Below are 25,263 nucleotides of genomic sequence, written 5' to 3'. Positions count from 1 at the left end.
ACCCCATGTTGATAAAACTTTTCTTTCCAAAGTTACATCAATTTATCAATCGCTGAAAACAATATAAAACAAATGAATTTTAACACTTTCTTTGCCAATACCGGTATCTCAAAATCAATATTAGCGACATCCGACTCATTTCCCTTGATCGTGTCACATAATTATGATCATTGATGTTTGGATGATAACAAAATGAAAACAATTAACAAAATGAAACTTTAGGCTTTTGTTGCATCTCAACATTTCTTTCTCACAATAAAATGCATAAATGTTACATATTACATTGATGGTCGTTTACATATTACACAAGTATAAACAATTGTCATCGAAGGTCAAAGGTCATCTACACTAAACAATTGCTATTTAAGATCAAAGTGCTGTGTTCATTTGTAAATGTAATTGCTCATGATACTTATTTCCTTTAATAAATTCCCCCGGGGTCCTGCATACGGGGACATTTTATTAGAGATCATTTTTAGAACAATAATTCCCGTTAAAATCATTAGGTAAGCTTAAAACTCACGCTGAAATGGCCAAACTATGAACTAGAAACATTGACTTCCGGTCGCCGATTATCGACCATGTGTGCAACTTGGTGAGCTTACTACACAAGATAGCATTGAAATATTGGCATTTTGAAACATCTTGGTTGAAAAAAAGTGGTGGGGAATTTATATGCGGGGGCGACTATTCAAGGAAATACGGTAATTGACAAATTAGCTCTCCCAAATACATCCTAACATCTCCCAAAATGGCAGATTTAGCGCAACTGAGTTGGTACTCTACTCACTCGAGTATAATAACATCTTTGAATAATTGACATAGCAGACAGCATTCAGTAGTCTGCATCGCCACAAGGGTTATTCCATTTGAAATCCATACACCCCCTACGGAAGACATGACCTTAACCTTTCACACAGGGAGTGTGAATTTCAAATTGGGTTGCTTACCTGAATGGGCGACTCTCCATTTAAAAATCTACACCCCTTGTGTGGATCATAAGGTCATATCTTTCACAAGGGGTGTATGGATTTCAACTGTACTGATCTATGGATGACATGACCTAATAATCTGCCGCCCCATTTTTCAACTCCCTCTAACCCAATGATCCGTTTTTCCATCACCCAAAAAGACCCCAATTTCTCAAGCATTTTGAACCAATTTCTGTTCTTTCACTGACTCACTTTTTCCCCCCAGAATTCACCAGAAAATCTCACAGGAAGACCCACCCCCTCTTTTTGGTGTCAAATGAATCCAAAAGATTCCTAGTTTAATTTTGAACTGGTGTCCTCACAACCCCGTCACATCCAAAAGTTAAGTGCCGCTAGCATTTTGTCCGTAACAGCCCATGTGCCCCTACACAAAGCCCATGCATAAGTGTTTGATGAGCGCACTCCCTGTGTGAAAAGGTTCAAGTCATGTCTTCCATAGGGTGTACATTGTATGGATTACAACTGGAATAGCTCATTTGGTAGCAGACTGCATTGATCTTTCTTTTACTTGATGCAGCATTTTGAACAGGTGTCCAGTTTCTGTCCATTGTGTGGTCAAATACACATTCAAAATTGCCAGAAATTGATTGGCCGAATATATTTTGATGGTCCACACGATCATTGTTTTTCATAAGTCAAAATGTCTACTGTATCAGTCTGCTACCACATGGGCTATTCCAGTTGAAATCCATACACTCCCTATGGAATACATGACCTTAACCTTTCACACATGGGTGTCAAATTGGGTTGCTTACCTGAATGGGCGACTCTCCATTTAAAAACCTGCACCTCTTGTGTGGGAGATTAAGGTCACTGCCTTTCATAGGGTGTATGGATTTCAACTAGAATTGCCCAATACTGGTTTATCTTCTTGGGAAGGCGGTAATAGGACAGCATTCCCACACACTTACAATTTTAAAATTCAATTACCGTGAATGGGATTTTGATTTTTTTTTTTTGACAATCCTCCAATTGAGCAAATCGCTAAATGGACCTTTGGTCCCATATAAACACCCCTCTTCTAGCCTTAACAGGTGCTAACAGGTTTGTTCTTCTTCAGCAACATTGCTTTACCAGACGGCCAATAATATATCCACCTCCTGTTTGCAGCACATCCCAGTATGGCAATTAATACCACATACACCCCTCTCATACATTGTTTACTCTCCATGGAAATTGGGTTCGATGGTTCCGACTTTGGTGGAAAAAAATGGGCACAATTTGTTCAATTAATTCAGATTTCCGCTCTCCCCATCATGCGCATAATTTGGGGGGCTTTGGGGTGCCAGCCCCAGGGTAAAAGCAGTGGGCGGCCAAAATGAATGGCCAAAATGAAGGCGGCGGAAGAAGGCGGCAAAAGCGGGTGGCAAAAAAGCGAAGAAGTGACAAAAAGAATTGGTAAATACAAAAGGGCGGAAAAATTTGATAAAGCATAAAAAATAGTGAAAGAATGGTACTATACATCAAAATGTGCTGCTTTTAGGGCTCTAGCGCCTGAAACCCTTTTTTTGGATTGAATTTTCTTCAGCCCCCCGGGGTTGGGGTTGGGGCGGCCACGGTACGCCACTGCCCATGGTGCATTTAGAGTTGGGTAAATGATCTAATACTATGAGAGAATTCCATCCTTCAGAAGGGACGTTAAGCCCGGGGGGGGGACACTCACATAAATGGTAAACAAAAACAAGAAAAAGGGGGTGTTTTTTTAGTCAAGGCAAGTTATGTGAGTGACACATTTAGGGTCTAAAAATTAAACTTGTTTAAGGTACGTTTTCATTTTTGGTCAATTACGAGTACAAAAAGTGTACATTTTTTCATTTTTACTAGCCAAAAAACTCATTAGGGGGAAAATTTTATATTAAATTACCTTATTAAGGGCCTAAATTTGCTGGTAGGGTAAAACTCGTTTAGGGGTGTTTAAAAAAAATTTGGTCACGCATGCGTACACTATCATACTTGAGTGGTTCCTCTGGGATGTTAAGCTATCGATCCAGTGTACAGCAGGGCCATAGTGGGTGTTTGAAACTTGAACCTACCCTCCTCAAGCCTTCGACACTACATCGGCGTCTATTCGACGCCAAAGTGTGGGGTGTCGTATTACATCATGTGTCTCATTTTGCTTGTTGCTGGGAACAGATATCATATAGTCATAAAGGGGCGCCTACTTTAAAACGTCATCAAGTCAACGTGGTTCAGGAATGTCCCCTTATTGTTAATACCCAATAGATACTTCATAAAATACAATGCTTTATAATCCACACATGGTCTCATAAAATCAAACAAAGAACAGAGCTGTACAATAACAATTGTACAGACATAATTGCAAGCTTATTATACTCTTAGTAACAATAGGATTATTGATTACTTTGACACGCGTGTTAAACTGGCAATGAGAAACATGTAGGGCACTACCGGCACGGCTTTGGCGTCGAATCTACACCGATGTAGCGTCAAAGGCTTGAGGAGGGCAGATTCAAGCTTCAAACTGACGCTTGCATTAGGGTGTTAACCCCCGCCTGCCCCAACCCATCCCAGTGTTCAAATGGACCACAATTGAAATAAGCTTCACAAGAGGGTTTCTGGGGGTATCAAGAGTTGTCAAAACTGAACAGATCAATCAAAAAATCAATGCAGCCACACATGTGCTCCGAGTAGGGCCGGCATCGGCACCGTTTTTTGATGTCGACATATTTCGTATCTTGACGTAGACAGTGTGTCGACATACATTTGGATTTTCGAAAAAATACCAGGACTTTTTTTTCATGATTTTAGGAATATTTTAAAAATTTTAACCTAAAAATATTAGAAACACCATCGGCAATTTCAGCAAATTTCCAAGATGGCCGTCTTCATAGTGAGCATGTAGCGATAAAGTGTACAATTTACACCGGAAAACAAGGCAAAATACTGCCAAAAGTATGACCCCTCAAGCAAATAACATGAAAAATTGGCGAAATAGTAGGTAAAAGATAAGATTTGGCATTGCATTTTGTTGAAAATACATTGGAAATGGCCAATATTTTGAGTGAAAATGAGCTTGCCTGACGAAGTTTTACTGGGCCATTGCCTTAGCACTATGTCGCCATGGACGAAGTTCTGTCGATATGTTGACATAATTCACTTTGTTGACAGGATTCCGACAGAGGACCTGTCGACGCCGGCCTTAGCTCTGAGGTGAGGATAATTGATTTAACATGCTTATACCTCTTACCACTTTGTGCACAAGTTCCAATTCTCCTGTTTTTATTTGAAGATCTTTTCAAAGGCAATGGACAATTTCAAATGAAATCCATACACCCCCTAAAGAAAACATATGACCTTGATCGCCATACAAGGGGTGTAGGTTTCAAATGGAGTTACCCATTCATGTAACCCTGTTTGAATTCACACCCCCTGTGTGGGAGATTAAGGTCATGTCTTCCATAGGGGGTATATGGATTTCAACTGGAATAGTCTAATTACACGATTGTCTGTCGACGGCAGCATGACATCATGGCTTCACCAAGTTGCCCTCTTCTAAAATGGCTCAGAGTCGTAACTTGATTTTCCTAATCTTCAGAATTACATAGCTCTTGGCAGAATTGATGCAAGAAATAAAACAATTATAATACACTGTACAGCCATCTATTCTGTCAAGATTCAATGCACTTCCGAAGACATGACGTCTGTTGATAATTCAGAACAGAATGCATTGTGGGTAACATCTGGGTGGGATAAAAAGATCAGAACTCAGAGTGTTCAATGGTCGAGAACTTGGCACTGTAGAAAATGCTTTGTAGAGTATGCGTTTTTTTACACATTGTTTGGTCTTGAGATTGTCATAGCAGATAATAGCACTTGCATTGAACAAGCGAAGTATTGGGTGAGCGTGGTTAGAACTGACTAAGCTGTAAATGGCAATAAATCTGACTAATCGCAATTCATTCCCACTGCTGTCAATGGCAGAGAATGTGTAATTTATCCCACCTTTGATGTCCTGATATTTACCCACAATGCAACTTGTTTCTGATTTATCAATATCGCTTATAAACAAAATATTAAAAATAAGACCTGTTGAAATCTTGAAGATTTGGCACCAAGTCTGTTTTTCATGTTACCTTGCCAAGGTTTAATGACTTTAATGAACTTATTACATTTACAAAACAAAACAGCACTTTTTTTAAACTAACTCTTACAACACAAACCCAACTTTTGTTTATAAAATTCAAAAAGAATCCATCAAACATTTTAACTCGAGACCGTTTCAGGGCCGTTTTTCTTTGAGAGGCGGTACGTCATCAACGTTCTGTTGCTTATCACCATCTCCCTCTCCTCCAACTATACCACCGTCACCATCGTTATTTTTAACGGCGACTTGTTTTACCGGGAAATGGTCCTATCTGTTGCGGCCTCGGGCACATCGGATGCCGCCACGGACTCGCTATTAGCGACGGTGTCCGAGGAATTTGAATCGGTTCTTTCCTCTGTGGAAGTTTGTGACGGACCATCTTCGTCTATGTTATTACTAGTGGGACTCTTGCAGTTTGAATGCAACTCGTTATTAGAGCTTGAAGAAGGAGGATGCGGGGATTGGGGTTCAGGTGAAAACTCGCCATTTTTGGTATTATGATTTGTGCTACTACCTGTTACATTACTATCTGTTTGTTCTGTTCTTGCATTACCATTGGGTGTGGTTTCCATAGGGGTTTCATCAGCTTTATTGCCATCTTCTACCCCCTGGGAGGAGGAGGAGGAGGAGTTTGAAACTTGCTTAGTATCTACATGATCTTCCTGACTACTCTCTTGTTCTTTTCTTTCCTCCACCTTAAACTCCTCGCCTTTAATCTCCATGGTTACCTGGGTATCTGATTCCTGAGCTGCTCTCTGTGATTCGGGTACTGCTTCGGTTTCAATCCGGATCTCTGGCGTCCGGACTTCTGCTGCGACCACCTGGTCAGACTCCACAGGTGGCTCCGCTGCTGAGTCTTGAGTTCTCTCGTTACTAGCCTCCTCCGACGAAGTGCTGTTTGATTCCACCGATGGCGGCACGGGTGGGACGGTCGGGTCGTCATTGGGAGTCCTATAATTTACCTGTTCTTCAGGTTCTTGAGGAACCTGGAACGTCCTTTCTTCTTCAGATTTCTCCGGCTTGCTGTCGACCTCCATCGGCTCCTCCTTGACGGTTACGGAAGTTCTTGCTTCTTCATCCGGACCTGGCCTCGACGATGCTTCGTCTGGAATTGCAGGAGAAGTCGGCTCCATCTTGATAGTTCTTGGAGCCTCAGGAATCCTGAACGCCTCCTCTTCTGTTGGCGTGGAAGGAGACTTGTCAGCAGCTGCATCATCCTCACCATAAGCCTGCATCCAGGAGGGGGTGGACGTGTCTGGGGCAGATTGTCTTGTTACTGGCTCGCTGAATGTTTGAGCCATTTCTTCTTGGCTTGTTCTTTGTTCATCTGCATGTGTACTATGTACATCTGTAGTCCTTTCTTCTTTGACAATAGGTTTTGGCTCTTCTTTTACAGGTGGTGATGGCATTGATGGGTTTACAGTCACCGCTACTGACTTGAGGTTACTCACTTCTTGTTTGGCTTCTTTGAGCTGCTGTTGCAGGGCACAGATAGTGCTTTGCATACCGACAACTTCCTCGTCTAACTCAATTACAAAGTCATTCATTTCTGGATGGGAATAAGAAAAAATACAAACAATATGCATTACTCATTATGAATCTAGCTAATAAATGTATTATACTACATACTACACTAGGCTCAACTAGCATAATAAGCACAATCGCCATTCTAACTTCCGGTTTTTGAGAGCAGTTTTGGGACACTTTGACCTCTGACATATCGGGAAAATTGCTGTTAAATTATTATTAATTAATTTATTATTGTCATAATGTTATCATTAAATATATTTAAATAATTTATTTATTCAATAATATGTTTTCTGGGTTTGTTTTTATTCTTGTAAAACATTTTAGATTATATTTTGTATGCACAAAAACCAATTTTTCTGAATTTTTGCAATCGGTCAAAGGGCAGAGTGTTCCAAAACTGCAAAAACTGTCCCACACTGCATAACAAACTTCCAATGCCGATTTGGCTTATTCTGCCACTCGTCTACACTGCGCATGTATTTGTACGCTTCGTAGTGACAACTGATTATCTTACAGTTCATATCGTGAAAATATTCAATGCTATTTAGTTCTGTGCTGTAGCACGATTGACTAGCAGCGCCCGTGTACTGCATCACTTTACCGCGCCATTGTGACAAGATCGCGCCCTGAAGTTTAAAAACAATAAATTTGATCAAAAGGTCAATTAGGACAAAACTGCGCCACGCAGTCTCAGTGCAACCAGAAAGTGGTTGCAAAAGTCCGTCATTTTTTTTTTTTCATGAAGGTTTCTCTGTTGTCAATCCAGAAGGTTAACAAATGAGGGCAGCAGTCTAGCTACTAGCATATTATGTTATTACTCTGAAGAGATCTGGTTGCTGTTCCGGGTAGTTACCTTGTCAGCTCATACTAGGTAAGACTTGAAACACAGTGGATTAAACTGAAGAGTATACACTCAGTTAGGCACAGTACCTGTGCTAAGTATGGCTGGTGCTCGATTTTGTTAACTAATGTGTCCGTAAGTTGGGACTTTTATTTGACCATCTTAATTTAATAGTTTGTCTCAAACCCTTCTCAACTTGAAAAACAAATGTAGAATGGATTTTCTGATGTTATTCTGTTGTTACTGGGGGACAAGCTTTTTGACAAGAATAGACCACCTTTCAAGGAGGATTTACTGTCGACAAGATGAAGAATTTTGAGATTTACATTAATTTTTCTGTGTGGCAGATTTTTAAAAAAAAGCAACAAAAAAAAAAAAAAGAAATTTACTCAATCCAGCAGGAATAAAAGCTGTAAAAAGCAGGCGATTTTACTAATGCGTGCAGCCTCTGAGACAAGCTATTAAATTAAGATGGCCTTAACATGCACACCCCCTGTGTGGGAGAATAAGGTCATGACTTCCATAGGGGGTGTATGGATTTCAACTGGAATAACCCAATATCTGCCGTGTTATTTACATGCTAATCTGTCGGGACATAGTTCTTTAACCCCAATTGACCTTTTCGATAAATCCCATAACCCTTTATGAGTAGACCTGAGATGTCGTCATTTGACATCACGCTGATGTGCATATCGTTTAGCGAACATCTTTACTGCACATTTCAAAGCCGTGAAGTGCGTAGTAATGATGTGCGCATATTTCCATATAAACCTGTTTAGTTATAGCATAAATCAGTTTAATTATAGCATAAACTGGTTTAGTTATAGCATGAACTGGTGTACTTATTACATAAACCAGTTTAGAAAAAGCATGAACCGGTTTAATTATAGCATATAAACTGGTTTCATTATTGCATTAAACCAGTTTAGTTATAGCATGAACCAGTGTTATTATATAGTATAAACTGGTTTAGTTATAGCATAAACCTGTTTAATTATAGCATACATGTATAATACAGGGTGTCCCATAAAAAATTACGGGTGAATGAATTTGGATGCAAGTCGGAAAATTTACATCGGAATCCAAAAATTTAAAATGTAGATCGCAGCTCATTTTATTATGCATCATACACACAAATTTTACTTGATTCGGTTGACTGGTTGCGAAGATATCAACGATTACATAATATGTGACCCGGCAGCACAAATGAGCCGTAAATTCCCTAAATTGTATTCTGAGTTACGGTGTAAAATGTGTACGAAGGTCATATTCATCAGTAACTTAAGCTGGCCCGACATCCGTCTCATTTCGATAGTCAAAAACTAATCAATAATCCTATTGTTGGAGTGGATAATAAGCTTCTACCTTAGATGGCTATAGAACTTTTAATAGCTCTGGTCTTTGTTTGCTTATATTGCTAAATCCTGTTCAAGTGGTGGGTTACCAGGCATTGTATTTTGTACAGGTATGCATAACAAACAATTAACAATGAGAGAACTTTCTTAAACCTGGTTGACTTGGGGATGATTTGAAATGACCGCCAATTATGACTGTTTGATATTTATTGCCAACAATGTGGAAAAAGAGGCACATGTAAAAAGCGTAAAAGCTATAATTTTGTTGAAGGAGCAAAGTTTAACAAACCATAACCCCGCTTCTGGATATCGTTTGAAGTCAAATGATATACCATTTTTAAGTTTATGATGTTTATTTTTTAAACACGAAATAAAACAAAATTGACCGGGGGAGGAATTTACTGCTCATTCGCCGTGGACGGTCACATATGTGCATCAATGCAGTTCGTTTCAAGTTTGATCAAATGGTGCTTTTTTCATACTCGCTCACCCCTTCCTAAAGTTTGTGTATCACATTAAATTTACTCCACATTATCTATTTTATGATCCATTGTTGTTATGTTATTCATGCTTTTGTCCGAGAAAACTTTTTTTCTGCAAATGGAAGCTTCCCAGCTTTAATTCTTTGTGTTGTGCAAATATGTTATATTTTAACTTTCCAAAAACATTTGAGCCAAGAATGACAATGATCAGGTGCTTACAGCTTTACGTGTGATTTTTGATACCATGAAACATTGTGTTGAAGATTTAAAAGATTTAAACTTTGCATTACAATTTCTTGGGAATATTCCATAAACATTAATGTGTGTGAGAAACTGGAATTCTTTATGCAACAATTCTTTATGCCATAATTATATCAACATTAAGGGGGTACTACACCCCTGCCCAATTTTGTGTCTATTTTTGCATTTTTCTCAAAATTTATAGCGCATTGGGGACAAGTAAGATGTATATTATAGGGGCAAGGACTACAACTACTGCACTGGAAATTTTATTTCAACACAGACAACAGTTTTGGAGTTACAGTCAAAAATGAGGGAAACCCAATATTTGATCAATAAATCAATAACTACTTGCTGTGAGTTGCTGAATTTTCAGTGCAGTAGTTGTAGTCCTTGCCCATATAATATACATATCTTACTTGTAACCAATGCACTATAATTGTTGAGAAAAATGCAAAAATAGGCAAAAAATTGGCCAGGGGTGTAGTACCCCCTTAATGAAAGAAGGTATTTACATGTACCGAGCATCATCTTACATGCAAGCTTTCATTTTCAATATCATACAGTTTTTCAAATTTGAACAAAATCTAATTAAGTGTTTTGCAGGAAACAGATTGTTTAAAAAGAATGGAAAGGGTTCACCGAACGAAATATAAAACCCATTGACAGTTAATCACTAGCTGAGTGTGCATTGTGTTGAATGATCTTTCTTTCAAACTTGGACTGAAGTGAATTGACATATATGCGCAATGTAATCACTCATTTCTTGCAATCAGTCAACCGATTTAGGTGAAAATAGCGAATAAGATGCATGATAAAATGGGCTACACACTGTTTTTTAAATTTTTGGATTCTGATGCCTATTTATCGACTTAAATCCAAATTCATTCACCCGTTAATTTTTTCCTGGGACACCCTGTACAGGTTGATTGTAGCATAAACAGGTAAATTATAGCATTTATAGCATAAACCTGTGCAATATCTTACCATCTTGTGATCCTTTAAGTTCTTCACTATATTTCTTCTGTAATGCTAGCTCAGTCTCCAGTCTGGCGGTACGACCTGCCGACACCTGTTTACCCAACTCTTGGTTTTCTTGGATCAACGTACGGCAACGAGACATAAGACGCTTGCCCATTTGACTGTAAAAACAAGAAAATAATCAATGAATCAATTAGACTGCAACATACAGAAAGATAGTAGGGCTCTCAAATAACAGGTAATTATGTACTTGGGTGTCCATTCCCCAATTGAATTTTCGGACAGGAATCCGGGTACCCGAAAATACTTGTACAATTTTGGGGTGTTTTTTGGTTTTTTACAAAAATTGGAAAAAAGAAGAAGCTATAGGCCCTAAATTACAAGTTATTTAAGGTTGGAAATTGGAGAAATACTGCTACAAAAAAATGCTGTATATTTTATTCTATTGAACAGCTAGGGACACATTGAATTAGTATGCGTTGCTAGCTATTCAATAGGAGCAAAATTAATCAAAATGTATAACTTTATCCAACTTTGAACTTTTTTTAAGTAGCAGTATTTCTCTGGTATCCAACCTCGAATAACAAGTAATTTAAGGCCTATAACTTCTTTTTTTTTTGTTTTTCGGGTACTTTGACCCATGAAATTTGACCCAAGTAGGCCAAGAATGGGCGGGAACTCGGGTACCGGGGAATTGGTGAGAGCCTTAATAGATAGCATGATTCAAAATCACTAAAGCAAATACTCAATCTGAGACTTCTAAGGTGACAAACTCAGTTCTACAGGTAGACAGACGGGCCTATCACTTTTATCCTTTTATCTTTCTCATTGGTTTGTTCGGATTTTTTATTTTTTTAATCTTTCTAAAAAACAACAAAAAATGGGGAAAAGGATACCTTAACCCTAACCGCCTAAGGGCTTTTTGGCGACGGGAAGGAAAGAAGGAAAGAATAAAGAGAGAAAAGAAGGAAAGAAGTTGTTTGCTCTGGGTGGGATTCGAACCCGAGACCCCTCGCATGCCAAGCACTCGGTCGGCGACACTTTGCCACGGGTCTTGGGCTTCGCTGGCCAGCGAAACCGTGCCTATATATCACTTAGGGCGATTGCGTCATCACACCACGTGGGATGCATGCACGAACAGCGCATATATCAAGTAGTATTTTGTAGTGTTCAGGAGCGTAAGGGTTAAGGGTGGTCTTAACCCTAGAATTATGGAAACTTCGGGCTTCATAACTGCTAAATTATTAGTCTAAAGAATATAAAAGTATACATTTTACACTGGAAATGACTTGCTGAATTCATCTGTGAGGTCCAATTTGGGCCAAAATGCTCATTTTGAGAAAATCCAAAAAAACAGGTTTTTGGCCCAAATTTTTTCGTCTAGCGTAACAAAAAAAATTGTTTGGCCAAAACATTTTTTTTATTAATTTTTAAAAACTAGATAAAAATATCTAGGGAAAATTTTTTATTTTTTGAATTTTGACCAACTTTGAGAAATTTGCACCAAAAATGGTCAAAAACTGCTGATTTTTCAAATCATAAAAAAGCCTGATTTTCGCCCAAATTTAAAATATTTTTGGTGAAGTTGGTCAAAATAAAAAAAAATAAAAAAACGGTCCCTAGATATTTTTATCTAGTTTTTAAAATTAATAAAAAAATTTTTGGCCAAACAATTTTTTTTTTTTTTTTCACGAAAAAATTTGGGCCAAAAAACCCGTTTTTTTGGGATTTTCTCCAAAAATGAGCATTTTGGCCCAAATTGGACCTCACAGATGAATTCAGCAAGTCATTTCCAAAAAAAAATGTATACTTTTATATTCTTTAGACTAATAATTTAGCAGTTATGAGGTCCGAAAGTTTTCATAATTCCAGGGTTCAGACCAACCTTAAGGTGGTACTACACCCCCTGATAAAATTTGTGGTTAAGGCCAGAGTAATGGAAGCGCATTAGTCACGACCGAATTTGAGATTTTTGATATTTATCAACACTAAGATGTATTCTTTCACTTGAAACTGATAAAATACAACTTGCTAATATTTATTCGTATTTTTGCTTTTTTTTTTTCACTCTTTTCAACTCTAAAAAGTTACATAGCTCAAGACAGTTTAGTAAATTGGCGGCAAATACTTAGTCAGAAATGTGCGAATGCGAAATATTGTGATTACAGCGTGCGATTCGCGTCGCGTGCATGACGCCGGCGCAACTCTGCACGTATGTCCAACGCAGTCAAGGCGCATTCGGTATGTTGTTAACGCCAGCAAATGTGGTGTAAACAAAACAAAAATTTGCAGTCAAAATGCCACTTAGATTTTTTTTATTATTTTGAATTTTGGCGCACTGAAAGCAGACATTATAGATTCATTGGTGCAAAAAGATGCATATTTAGACCATGCACCAGATACAGCTTTTACAAGTGTGAAAGTCTTACCGTTTTAAAATTTAAGGATGTTTTGTGCATAATTTTGACATTTTTTTACTAAAACATCGATTTCTCAGAGTTCACTTTTGACAATATTCTTGCGATTTTTGTGACAAGATAACTCGAAAAATATGCAAGCAAAGGGTAAACTTTTTGCATTATGCATTAGAGTACATCAAAGTCTAGGGAAGGTTTTTTCATTTTTTCAAAATATTTGTTTTAAACAAAAATATACACCATTATATGCAATTTTTAGCTTAATAGAGTGACAAAATGGCTTTTTTCACATGTTTTTTTCAATATTTAGAAAAAAAAGACGAATTTCAAAAAAATAAAAAACCTTCCCTAAGTTCATGTCTCTTCTTCATGAAAAGCTAACTGAATTTTTTTTACTCGAACGGATTTTTTTTCTAAGTTGTCACAAAAAATTGGGGTAAAAAGTGAATTTTGTGATTTTTTCAAAAACTTGAGATTTTTAAACAAATCTGACGTCACCATGGGATTCCTTGCCTCATTTCCTTTCCAAAAATGTATAGTTTTATATACTTTGGACATACAATTCAGAAATAATGAAGCTCGAAAAGGTCCATGTTCTCTCCCATTACTCTGCCCTTAATTTTGCATTTTTCTCAAAAAATAACTACACACTGGTAACAAAAGTTATGTATTTTATAGGGCCAAGGAATCCAATTACTTCACTGAAATTTCAGTGATTCAAGACAAGTGGTTCATTATATATGTTAAGAAATGAGGTACATTCTAGCGGTACCTCTTTTTCTTATCACTATAAATAACGAGCCACATGTCTTTTGTCACTGAAATTCCAGTGTAGTAACTGGATTCCTTGCCCCAATAATATACATAACTGTTGTTACTAGTGTATTATAATTTTTTGAGAAAAATGCAAAAATAGTCACAAATTTATCAAGGGGTGTAGTACCACCTTAAATCACTCATAAAGGGTACTTCAAGTTCACCCACATGCCATAAAAATTCACTTGATATAAAAAAGGTGAAATTCCATTCATTGCATTTTTTCGCACATCTCTCACTGTTTTCATACCGATACAACTGGTTTGTGCATTGACCGGGTTTGTTTTGGGTTTAAAAGTTAGGAAAATACTTCCTTAGGGTAGGGAAAACAATTGGGTCCATTTCACACAAAGGAAAAATACTTTGGGTAGGGGTGATAAACAATTCTTCTGAATAAAAGTGCCCCCCCAGTCGACAGATAACATCTCTCAGATGCAACTCAAAACATGTTAAGTTTGAAATAAAACCCCAATTACCTGTCGGCGGTGAATTTCCAAGCAGACATGTCATCCTGTGCCTGTTGAAGAGCTTTTGTCTTGTCCTCAAGTTCCTTCCTCATACGTTGAAAGATAAGATTGAGTGCTGGGTCAAGTAAGGCTGAACGCAGTTGAGAACTGCCAGGAGCCTGCCCTTTGGTCATCTCTGTTAGCTGGTTCTGTGTACCAAATTAATGGAGGGAGAAAATGAAAAAATTTACGTTTGTTAGATTTTTTGCTTGACAAATCCAAAAAATTACTCACTGTTTAAGACTTTCGCCATCTTGACTGATGGCTTCTTCAGAATATCCATTGTGATCCAATTTTCCCGTGGGATTTCGCAGATTTTTCAATGACCATATCTCCGCATCTGTATGACTAAATGAGCTGAAATTGGTGTCATTGGAAAGCTTATGTCATAAAGATTCTAAGTCTGTCATTAATTTATAAATCTGAGCAAGTTAAAATTGTATAACCTTTTGCCCTTTACTTTGACCTTGTGGATCATGTGACTCCGAAACGAAAGCATGTTCAAATTACACCCCCATATGTTTTCTACAAAATATAAACAAATTAGATATATACATTTTTTTTTTTTTTTCTTTTTTAGCTTGACAAATCCATAAAATAAGTACTCACGACTTTAGCTTTCGCCATCAGGGCTGATGGCTTGATTAAATGGATTTGTCAAGCTAAAAAGTTTGAATTATTTATCTACAATCCTACAAATGCATCTATTATTCTATTTACTATAAATTATTTTGTTTTCCTCCGAGCTTCTCGCAAAGTTATGCAAAACTGTGATTTCCTATTGAAACACACAGTAAACTACAATACTGAACTTTGCATACGGACTATTAAGTGCCAAGTTCAGTATTGTGGTTTACTGTGTGCTTCAATGGAAAATCACATTTTTGCCTAACTAAACCTAATATACCTGTAATTTTTTTATATTTTGTAGAAAACATATGGGAGATCATTTGGACAAACTGTTACGGAGATGTATGGTCGTTGAAAAATCTGCCGCCGCGCCATTTTTCGCAGAAATCGCAAAAAAATGGGCTGGCCGTAGCAGGAAAACCTTAAGTCCGTTTGAGCTCAAACTTGAAATATCAGCTTTGTCAGCCAAAATCAACCTATATACCAAATTGGAACAAATTTGGAGGAGGTCAGGTTTAACTCATTGGGTGAATTGACATGGACTGACCCAAATATGTGACCATCCACCACAACTGAGCCCGGATGTCGCCAGTGCCACTATTGAGATATGCTCCATTGAACTTAACAATAAACAATAGGAAACAAAGGATTTATTGACTGTTTTAAATGTCCTTAAATGTCAAGTACTATAGACATGATATACATCATTTTAAAGCTAATTTCAAGCAGAATATTTTGGTTGAATATCTCAAAAATGATGATTGGCGACTTCAGGGCTCAGTTGTGCTGGATGGTCACATATGTGTTTTGATTTTTGCGCATATGTCTAGCAATCCACTGGTCTTTCAGATGACTTTATAATGGGGTATAGCAGTTCTAGGAATATATATATTTTTTTTAGATTTAAATAAAATAAATTAATTTAAAGTTTTAAATCAAATAAATTGATTTAAAATTTTCTTTTTAAATCAAGAAAATCGCCAATCCTGGGTCAAACTAATTTTTTGGCTGTCTGTATTTTGGTTATATTTTAAACTGCATGGCAAACAGGCCATCATTTTTGCCTACTTTCTTAGGATTAAAGGGTCGGGTCAACCAACTTACAGCAAGTTCTTGCAGCTCTTGTTCTTTTGTTGCAAGACGCATGACCAGCAATCTATCCTTGCGTTCCTTTTGAGCAAACTCATTCTGTTGTTGGTGAAGTCGGTCTTCCATCTCACTCAACTTGGCTGGAATAGAACAGGAAAAAATATGAGAAATTCAGAAATTGAATGCAAGGCCGTGGGAAAAAACTGCTGTAAAGTTTGTTTGGCTAATTATAATAGGCGAAAAAAATAATTTTTGCCTATTATAAGCCAAACAAACTTTAGGCATGTATCAGTACTGACTTTTGAAGTAGGGTCAAGTGGGCGGATGTTTTGTTGTTTTTTGGCAAATTTCTGAAATGACTTAAGAGGGTAATACACCCCTGTGGTAAATTTGTGACTATTTTTGCATTTTTCTCAAAAAATAATAACACACTGGTAACAAAAGTTATGTATATTATTGGGGCAAGGAATCCAATACTAAACTGAAATTTCAGTGACTCAAGACAAGGGGTTCAGTATATATATGATAGGAAATGAGGTACATCCTAGTGGTACCTCATTTCTTATCATAAATAACGAACCGCTTGTCTTGGGTCACTGAAATTCCAGTGTAATAATTGGATTCCTTGCCCCTATAATACATAACTTTTGTTACCACTGTGTTACTAGTTTTTGAGAAAAATGCAAAAATAGACACATTTATCGAGGGGTGTAGTACCCCCTTAAAGCCTAGGAACCGATCTTGTGAAACACTGGGAGAGACAAGAACTAAACAATATATTTAATTTAAATGTTACTTTTATACGTTATAAAATAAGCAAAGCAATATACACATACCAGATATTCTCTAATTAACGCCCCTTTAATAAACGTCCCTATTTTTTGCTCTTTTTATGCCAAAATATCATCCAATTCCAGTAATGTTCATAAAAAAAATCAGGAATTTTTTTTATTCATGGCCTCAGATGTCAATCTGGATCTAAGATCTGTCTTCTTCTCCAGGTATATATGAGATATTCTCTATTATTCCTGCATTATGATCACTGAGATCTGTCTTGTTCTCCAAGGCTGTGATATAGGCTTCTTGTTTCTTACTATAAATACCTGCATTATGATCGCTGAGATCTGTCTTGTTCTCCAAGGCTGTGATATAGGCTTCTTGTTTCTTCCATTTCATTATCAGGTCATCTTTACTCAGTCGCTCTAAGTCTGTCTCGTTCAGCCGGACCTTTTGGATGAACACAATAAACAAATACAAATATCAACAAAAAAAACCAGTCACATTGCTGTTCTATTGTTCTATACAATTTCTTACGCTAAAGATTAAATTTTGATCAAAGACCTCATACTTTTTAATCTAGCGGAATTTTTCAAAATGTTTCAGATTTTGATACACCCTGTATAATCTAGGCTGATTAGCAACATGCATAGAGCCAAAAAATTATTCCCAAAAGTCCTTCACTCACAATGCACTGTGTGTAATGCTATGGTAAAAATGGCATACTGCAGAGATGCCAACATGAACATCCAGAAAATAGGGAGGATTCAAACAAAAAATAGGAAGGTTTTCAAATTTACATGCAACTTCAATGGCACATAACTTGTCAGAAATAGGGAGGTTGCCAAATTTAGGGGTCAAAATGGATATAAATGTTTCCAAAAATAGGGAGCCTCCCTATTAAATAGGGAGGGTTGGCATCTCTGATACTGGATTGTTGTTCATGGTGGCCTAAAATGTGATGAGCTTTAAGATACCGGTAGTTAAATAATGTATTTTTTCGTACATATATAGCACAGAAATCTTCAAAAAGGAGACCCATGTCCAAGAATTTTTGTATTGTAAACATTGAGGTTAATGACTGCTCCCCTCTACTGTTCCACCCTGTGTCTCTTGTGTTGAAATCAAACCTCAGCACTACTTACTCGTTTGGGAGCTGGTTCATCGTCCATTGTGCTGTCTTCTTACTGAAAATAAAGAAAAAATTAAATGAATTATTTCCACCATTGGACTTCATCACACCTTACATACCTTTCTGGGTACATGTACACCCCGTCAGTCCGAAACACTGTCAGTACGAACCGATTGTGAATAAGCTAATTCGATAATTCAGAACAGAGTACATTGTGGTAATATTCTTGACCAGTATTGGGGATATAATAACACAATCCTCCCATAGACGGCTGTGGGAATGGTCCGGACTTTGACTGATCGGGAATTCTTGTGATTTTATTTGTCATTTACAACGTTGGTACTTCCAAGGTAGGTTCAAACTATCTTTGTATGTTATATAAAAGTTCTATGGGGACAATCAGACCCAACAACTTGCCAAAAAAAAAAAATCAAAAGGTTTTTGAAAAGTGCAAAGTTCGTCACCATTGAAATACTGTGTGAGGCCTAGCTGTGATATCCCAACAGACTTTCACCCACAATGCACTCTGTTCTGAATTATCGAACTTGCTTATTGCAGGGGTGTGAGAGGCCACAGACCAAAAACGAGGAAAATCACTGAAAACAGCGTAAAATCAGGGTAAAAACGCCAAATATGGGCTGAAAATAAAAGAAATTTACACATAAATTTTGGCAACAAAAAAAGAGGAAATCAGCTGAAAAGAGGAACTCTCACATCCCTGTTATTGAGAAATATAATGACCCCTGTCATTGTATGACTTGCGACCACATGCCGCATCGCATTTTACTGAAAAATACTGCATGCATGTGATATCTAGCCCGAGGTACTCACACCTCCGTCACTACGATTTCCACTGTCCTTCTCCGTACGAAGGTCTGAGATGTCTACCTTAAACCTTTCCAGGGTACACAAAAAATACCACTTTTTCTCATAAATACCACTTCCTACCATTCCTCACATGAAGATGAGACTTAAACAAACCATATTTGGTGCATGTTCGTAAATTTTGAGCACATTTGAGGGTGTAAAAGACCAGACTTGTAAATAAGATGCCGTCAGTGTGACGTCATCACCGCGACATGATTTCAGGGTGCCCCGTTTCTACGTACGTACGGCATTCATGGCCCTATGGTGAGGAAGGAATAACTAGGGCCATGATTAGGGATGTTCATAAAATTTTGAAGATCAATATTTTTAGCTGAAAGTTCTTTCATTTGAAAAAGAATTAAATTACCTAAACAATAAGGGATCAATTATGTTTCTGGTGCATATACTTTTGAAGTTACAGACAAAAATAGCATCACCAAATTGCCCAAAATTTTGTGCGTGAAATTGTGACAGCCGGCACATGTACAATGTACACTACTGTATGTGACCCCCCAGATGACCTCCTATTCTTTACTGTAAGAAAGCTGTTTTGGATGGTCTTGATTTACACACAAATTGCCTTTGCGCTTTAACGAGTGTCGACTTGGTGGAACATGATAGATTGCACTATGTGATAGTTTATAAAATCCAGTATAATATGCCAGTACCAACGTAAGTCAACATCACTTAGGTTTTGGTTGTCAAAATTAATTTTTAGTATTTTTTTCATTGAGCCCTGGCACAGTAAAGCCTTTTTTTAGGTATGCCAGGTGAATTTAAATTTGCCATCAAACTGCATCATTTTATATATCAAATTAAATCTTTTCAAAGGTCGACTTTCATCAAAAAGATTCTGCTAGCAAAATCCCCCAAAACAGCATTACGGGGGTATTTCTAGATCTTAGTCTCATGATGATAGCAGCTTTTTTAATGGAACTGCTATCAAAATCCCTCTAAAATTCCATGTGTGAGTGTCTCATCACCATAAAAAATCATATATTTGGGTCAAGTGAAGTATATAGAAAACATATTTATGTAGGTTTCCTTGACCGACCTGTTCTTGAAAAAAATTGAAATTTCTATAATGTAAATATGTATTGTGTTTGGTCCCGGCAGGGCTGTCAACTTTTGGAATTGCTTGGCGTGAGACAGAAGCGTGCGGTATTTGCCGACTCAATGTTCATTTCGACCGATGATTACATGTATTTGAGCCACGGCGCTCAAGACTGTGAAACCGCGGGGGGTGGGGGGTGAGATTTTACTCATTTTTCAGCTTTTTGCGTGAGATTTATTACCTGGGCGTGAGATTTTACTACCTTGGCGTGAGACCGTGAGAAAGTGACCCAATGCGTGAGACTCACAGCCAATGCGTGAGAATTGACAGCCCTGGCAATGCCTGGTCCCTGGACTAGGCGAATTTCGCTGACTAGCAAATGTGTTAACTAAGTTTTGCCTGGCATACCTACTTTTTGGAAAAGTAATTATCAATATATCGGCAACGCACCGCATCGCATCGCAAAGCAATTGCGGCGTAGTATGAACGGACATTCTTAGTCAGTGGGAGTGGTCTAGTTCGTAGACACATTTCTGATTGGACAATCGCATGATTTGGTGCCGTCTATCAGGTCGTAGAGCGACCCCCGCGTCATCATGCGTCTTGATAATGCGTAACACGCGTGTAGAGGTGCTTGGCGTATGTATCGCGCTGGATGCGTGAGACTAGTGCGGAATCGCGAACGCGCTAGCAATACGCGCAACAGAATACGTGAAGTTGTAAACAAGTTTCGTTCATTTTATAATGAGGGAGTTTTTATGACGGTAACTTAGTTTTTGCTTAAAAATTTGTTTACAGTTATTAAAATAATATTTAACTGACTAAGAATGAGAATAAGCGATAGGAATTTTTATTTTGCCTATCCTCTACCGTGTGATAGACGACAGGCAGGTTCAATATTTTTATCGTAGTGGATACCGGCTGCGCCGGCATCCACTACTCAAAATATTGGACCTGCCTGTCGCTCTATCACTGTAGAAGATAGGCAAAATAAAAATTCCTATCGTTTATTCTCTAATTAAGAGTCTACTACCGGGTACCATGACTACACATTTTGAATGTATGCGGTACGGTACCAGCAAACAAATTAACAGTCATGAGACTCATGACTGACTGTGTGAGCAATACATCGGTCATTATCATGCATCATCGTCTCCTTCCTTCCATCATGTCCATATACGTGCTTACCTTAAATGGTTGAGTATCAACGCACGGGCTTTACGTGCACAGTTTACCTATGCACGATTGGGAAGCATCGATCAGCCTCTGTTGCCCGATTACCGATTATGTTGCTAAGTGATCGGCCGATTCAGAACCAGAACCAGATTAGTACAATTACGTGCATGACTTCCGAATTCGGAGGCATGCATGCCACTAATGTTGGTTACTTGACCTTTCGGTAGACTGATTTAGTATTGTTCTTGTGTCGATACGAACACATCAATTCATACTTGCATCAGCGATGACCATTTATACCCATAATTCAATCTCATTTATTTATTTATTTTTCACATTTCTGTTCAAATAATTATATTTAATACTGCTGTCGTTTCTTTTTATTCAAAACACACCTACCCTCCCAATGGTACAGCCCTAATTTCCATTCATGGCAAAACGTCGAGGCCACGTGGGCGTGCTGGTTTCCGGGGTCTTTTGCGCTGTAAGCCATTCTCAATTAAATTGGAGCGATCGCCACACACAGTACTATGACAGGAGCGCCGAAGTTGGTTGAGGTTTCCCCAGGTCCGGGCCCAAGGTCACGTCAGCAAAACAGTGACCAAAACAGCAACAAACCAACACAAGCGTGAGAACTGGCTCGCGCATTGTGATGTGCATGTAATTCACCCCGGAATTCACCTTTGTTTTTGTTAAATAAGTTAAATTTTATGGACTAAGAGTAAGGAATTATATCCATCTGTACAACGTAAGTTGATTTGTGAGCTTGAAAGCTTAAAAAGCAGGCTGGTGCAGCTGCTGGTGTGATCGGTAGCAATAATCGGTAATGTTTACTTTTTTTGCCGGTCCCGATTCAGAACCAGTTAGGCCAGGCAGGGTTCGGTTTTTGCCGGCAAAAACCTGTTTTTGCCGAAAACCGGCAAAAATGGCAAAAACTTATGTATAGTCACTCAAGTACACAAAAAGCTCATAAACAGCAAACATACAACTTTTTAATGAATCATTCAACATATTTTTTATCTCATCAAGTCCTTAAAATGAAAAAGTTTTGAATTTGATATATGGTCGTGCGCCATGAATTGGGGGCCAAATGCGTTACATACTAAAAAATTCAACAATTTACATGTATTTGTACTTAAACTAATCTAATTCATATTCCGTTCATCAAAACCCTATAAAATTATATATCACTGTAAAGCTTAGAGTACCAGGAATACACACATACAAACATTTGGTCAATATACAGGGTGCCACAAATGTCATATAGGGTGGAAAAGTTAAATTTTGGTTCAAAAAAGTATACGATTTTGTTCCTCTCTTATTTACTAACACAAACACCTGGTTTGTTAAAACCTTTTTAGATGTGCTAATAACATTGTAGACTTTCGCAAAAAGCAAACTTGTAATGATGAGTTATGTTGCCTAACTGAGATGCAGGGTGTTCAAAAGTTGTACAAAATTTTTATGACTTTTATTATATTTACAATCAAAATTTTTTTCCTTCATGCCCTACACAAAAACCAATGGCATATTTGAATTCCTCATCAAATTTCCTTCTAAGAAATGATAACTTTTACAGAAGTAGGGTAACTTATTCAAGAAATATGACATTCAGAACATTTGAGCATAAATGCATGCTTAGTAAAGTAAGGTATAGGCAAAGCCTAGGAATATGACACAAAATGCAGCACATTTACAACAAATTAAACTAGCTTAAAGTAAAATTGGTCACATTACCTACTAGACATAAATACCAAAACAATGGTACATAATCCATCTCAATACCATGCTGGGTTATGAAGTTGCTGTAAAAAATATATTTGAGAGTCACCAAAAGACAATATTCCCTATACTTTAACACATGCCTCATCCGTAGGCTCCTCATCCGTAGGCTCCACCACCCCTGACTTAACATCCTTTGATTTTCAATATCTCGCAAAGTACAAATAGTATAACAGTTTTACCTTCCACAATTTTAGCCACATAAATTAGCTAGAAAATAAGACCAAAACCAGTTCAGTACACCTATCCATTCTTGAGATCTGTGACAAAATGTTTGTGAAAAAAAAAAAAAATGTAACACCGCCACCTTTTCCTATACCCCAAATCATGGCGCATGACCATATGCCAGATTTCAGTTAATGTTTAAATGCACTAAGTGATCAATGAAAATACATGCCTTTAATTTCTTAATATGTTATTTTTATTTTTATTACAAAATCTGGCCTTGCTACACTCCGTAAAATAATTTTTTCATTTAATAATTCATTTTGAGATCAAAAATCTGAACTTTAAGGGGTACTACACCTGTGGTTAATTGTGACTATTTTTGCATTTTTCTCAAAAAAAATAATAACACACTGGTAACAAAAGTTATGTATATTATTGGGGCAAGGAATCCAATTACTACACTGACGTTTCAGTGACTCAAGACAAGCGGTTCAGTATATCTGGTACAAGGTACATCCTAGCGGTACCTTATTTCTTATCATAAATAACAAACCGCTTGTCTTGGGGTCACTGAAATTCCAGTGTAGTAATTGGATTCCTTACCCCTATAATATACATGTATAACTTTTGTTACCACTGTGTTATTAGTTTTTGAGAAAAATGCAAAAATAGACACAAATTTATCGAGGGGTGTAGTACCCCCTTAAATCACTTAGTTAGTTTTTGCCATTTTTGCAGGCAAAAACTGGCAAAACTGTTTTTGCCAAGCGGTTAAAACCGTGGTTAAAACCGCGTTTTTTTCCACCTGCGGCAAAAACCTGCGAACGCTGAGTTAGGCAAATATCGGCCCCGATTCAGAACTGCCGATCATGATCGGTGCGTCTCTAATGCACGATCCTGGAACCTAGGATTGATTGCAGATATCAGAACCGGGGATGGTCCCCCTTCTCTTTTCGAATAGCTCTGACACTTAACGTGCACAGGGTTTGACTCTTCCTGTACACGGGACCAACGGCTTTACGTGACTTCCGAATCACGGACGAAGCACATACACCCTACCTATAATATGATCGCTCCGAATGAGGTAAGAACAGCAAGATGGACATACATAAATATATTATACAGCAACTCAACATCCCGACAACAACACAATGAATGATGATGTTGAGTTTCAGCAACTAAAAATGACTGGACGTTCAAGTTATTTTGACTTTTTATGCACGGTCATGATTGACGGTCACGACACACACGGCCCGGATACACCCTCGCTAATTCATACATTTTATGACTAAACTAAAATCGCCTGGTTCAAAATTTCTTACCACGTCCAATCTACAAGATCCACTGAATACAGATTTTGTTATTTTGGTTGCATACAGGATTTAGTTGTGTGAGAAATGACACTATTTTTAGTGCACTAAATTGCCTACATTCCATACTGACTATGGAAAACGCCATGTGCATTAATCGTTCGTGATTTCGTTACTCCAGTAAGCAATTCTTTTGTTGGTATTCGTTGTTTTCCCTGTTATACGGAACCCCGGAGGTGACTTGGATTTTTTTTATCTCGTTCGTTCAAGATGTGAAAGCCAAGTACAATTTTCATCAAATTTTAATTTAGTTATTCTTTATTCAAACTGTTGAAATATTAGAAATAATAGTTGTCCATTTTAAACTGATATGACAGTGGCGAAGCGCGCGAAAAGATTTGCCATTTGAAGCTAAAATCTTGAAATATGGTGCAAAAATGGAATAAATATGAAAAATTTTGCACTATTGGGGCTAAAATGGCCAAATATGAGGTTAATTTAAAAAAACAAAATTGGCCTGCCACAGGCGTCAACATTGGGGTGGTGATTGTATGGACCACCCCCTGGCAAAATATTGGGGGGGGATCTACACCTATGGATATAACAATAAAGTGAAAGAAACTCCACTGGGTATTTTTGCCATTTAACATGCAGTTCTATGGGAGGACATAAAGTCATAGTAATTTTTATATGACTTTTAATATGTCGAACTTTGCTCTGTTGACCTATACAAAGACAACAAATTTTGGCCGAATCCATTTAGGTGCAAGTTGGGACATGTGTAAACATTACAAATATGCAAACACATCAGGTTAAAAAAAATAACAAATATCCGGGACAATACCGAGTATGGCTTTCGGTAGTAACCCAGCAAACACAAAACGTTTTCGACATCATTCGCAAAAGGTTATAAAAGGTTGTCAGAAAACGTTTAAATGTCGGGTTATATAAAGGGTATATTAAGGGTATAAAACGTTTTCATAACATTAAAAATCATTTTTTGATAATCTACT

General features: G+C 37.6%; 1 protein-coding gene and 1 long non-coding RNA gene across 3 annotated transcripts; both read right to left on the bottom strand.

Annotated features, from left to right (window-relative positions):
* Positions 1-224: 224 nt before the first annotated feature.
* Positions 225-2,283, bottom strand: LOC140141388 (uncharacterized). The gene is made up of 2 exons (XR_011857397.1): positions 1,748-2,283; positions 225-950 (listed from the first exon to the last, which is right to left on the bottom strand). It is a non-coding gene; the product is annotated as an uncharacterized lncRNA (long non-coding RNA).
* Positions 2,284-3,180: 897 nt separating this feature from the next.
* LOC140141387 (uncharacterized) lies at positions 3,181-24,412 on the bottom strand. 2 transcript variants are annotated; one of them, XM_072163241.1, is made up of 7 exons: positions 24,263-24,412; positions 17,907-17,948; positions 17,088-17,211; positions 16,000-16,124; positions 14,236-14,414; positions 10,533-10,687; positions 3,181-6,646 (listed from the first exon to the last, which is right to left on the bottom strand). In XM_072163241.1, the coding sequence occupies exons 2-7, from the start codon at positions 17,931-17,933 to the stop codon at positions 5,349-5,351; spliced, it is 1,908 nt and encodes a 635-aa protein (XP_072019342.1). In that variant the 5' UTR covers positions 17,934-17,948; positions 24,263-24,412; the 3' UTR covers positions 3,181-5,348. The 2 variants fall into 2 exon arrangements, with proteins under 2 accessions (XP_072019342.1, XP_072019344.1); XM_072163243.1 differs by lacking the exons at positions 17,088-17,211; positions 17,907-17,948; positions 24,263-24,412 and adding an exon at positions 17,016-17,073 and having other exon boundaries at positions 16,000-16,127.
* Between the last annotated feature and the right edge of the window lie 851 nt (positions 24,413-25,263).

Source organism: Amphiura filiformis, chromosome 19, assembly GCF_039555335.1.
Source record: "Amphiura filiformis chromosome 19, Afil_fr2py, whole genome shotgun sequence".
NCBI classification, from domain to species: domain Eukaryota; kingdom Metazoa; phylum Echinodermata; class Ophiuroidea; order Amphilepidida; family Amphiuridae; genus Amphiura; species Amphiura filiformis.
Note: the sequence above shows the minus strand (reverse complement) of the source record. Positions and strands in the feature narration are given on the sequence as shown.

Bases quoted from the DNA above. Each gene is read 5' to 3' on its own strand.
- LOC140141387 (XM_072163241.1), bottom strand. From the start codon at position 17,933: ATGGACGATGAACCAGCTCCCAAACGA. The intron at 16,125-17,087 runs GTATTTATAGTA...GTTCTATTCCAG, and splicing joins TCTCAGCGATCATAATGCAG to CCAAGTTGAGTGAGATGGAA. The intron at 14,415-15,999 runs GTAAGTTGGTTG...TTTGGTACACAG, and splicing joins AAGAGCTGCAAGAACTTGCT to AACCAGCTAACAGAGATGAC.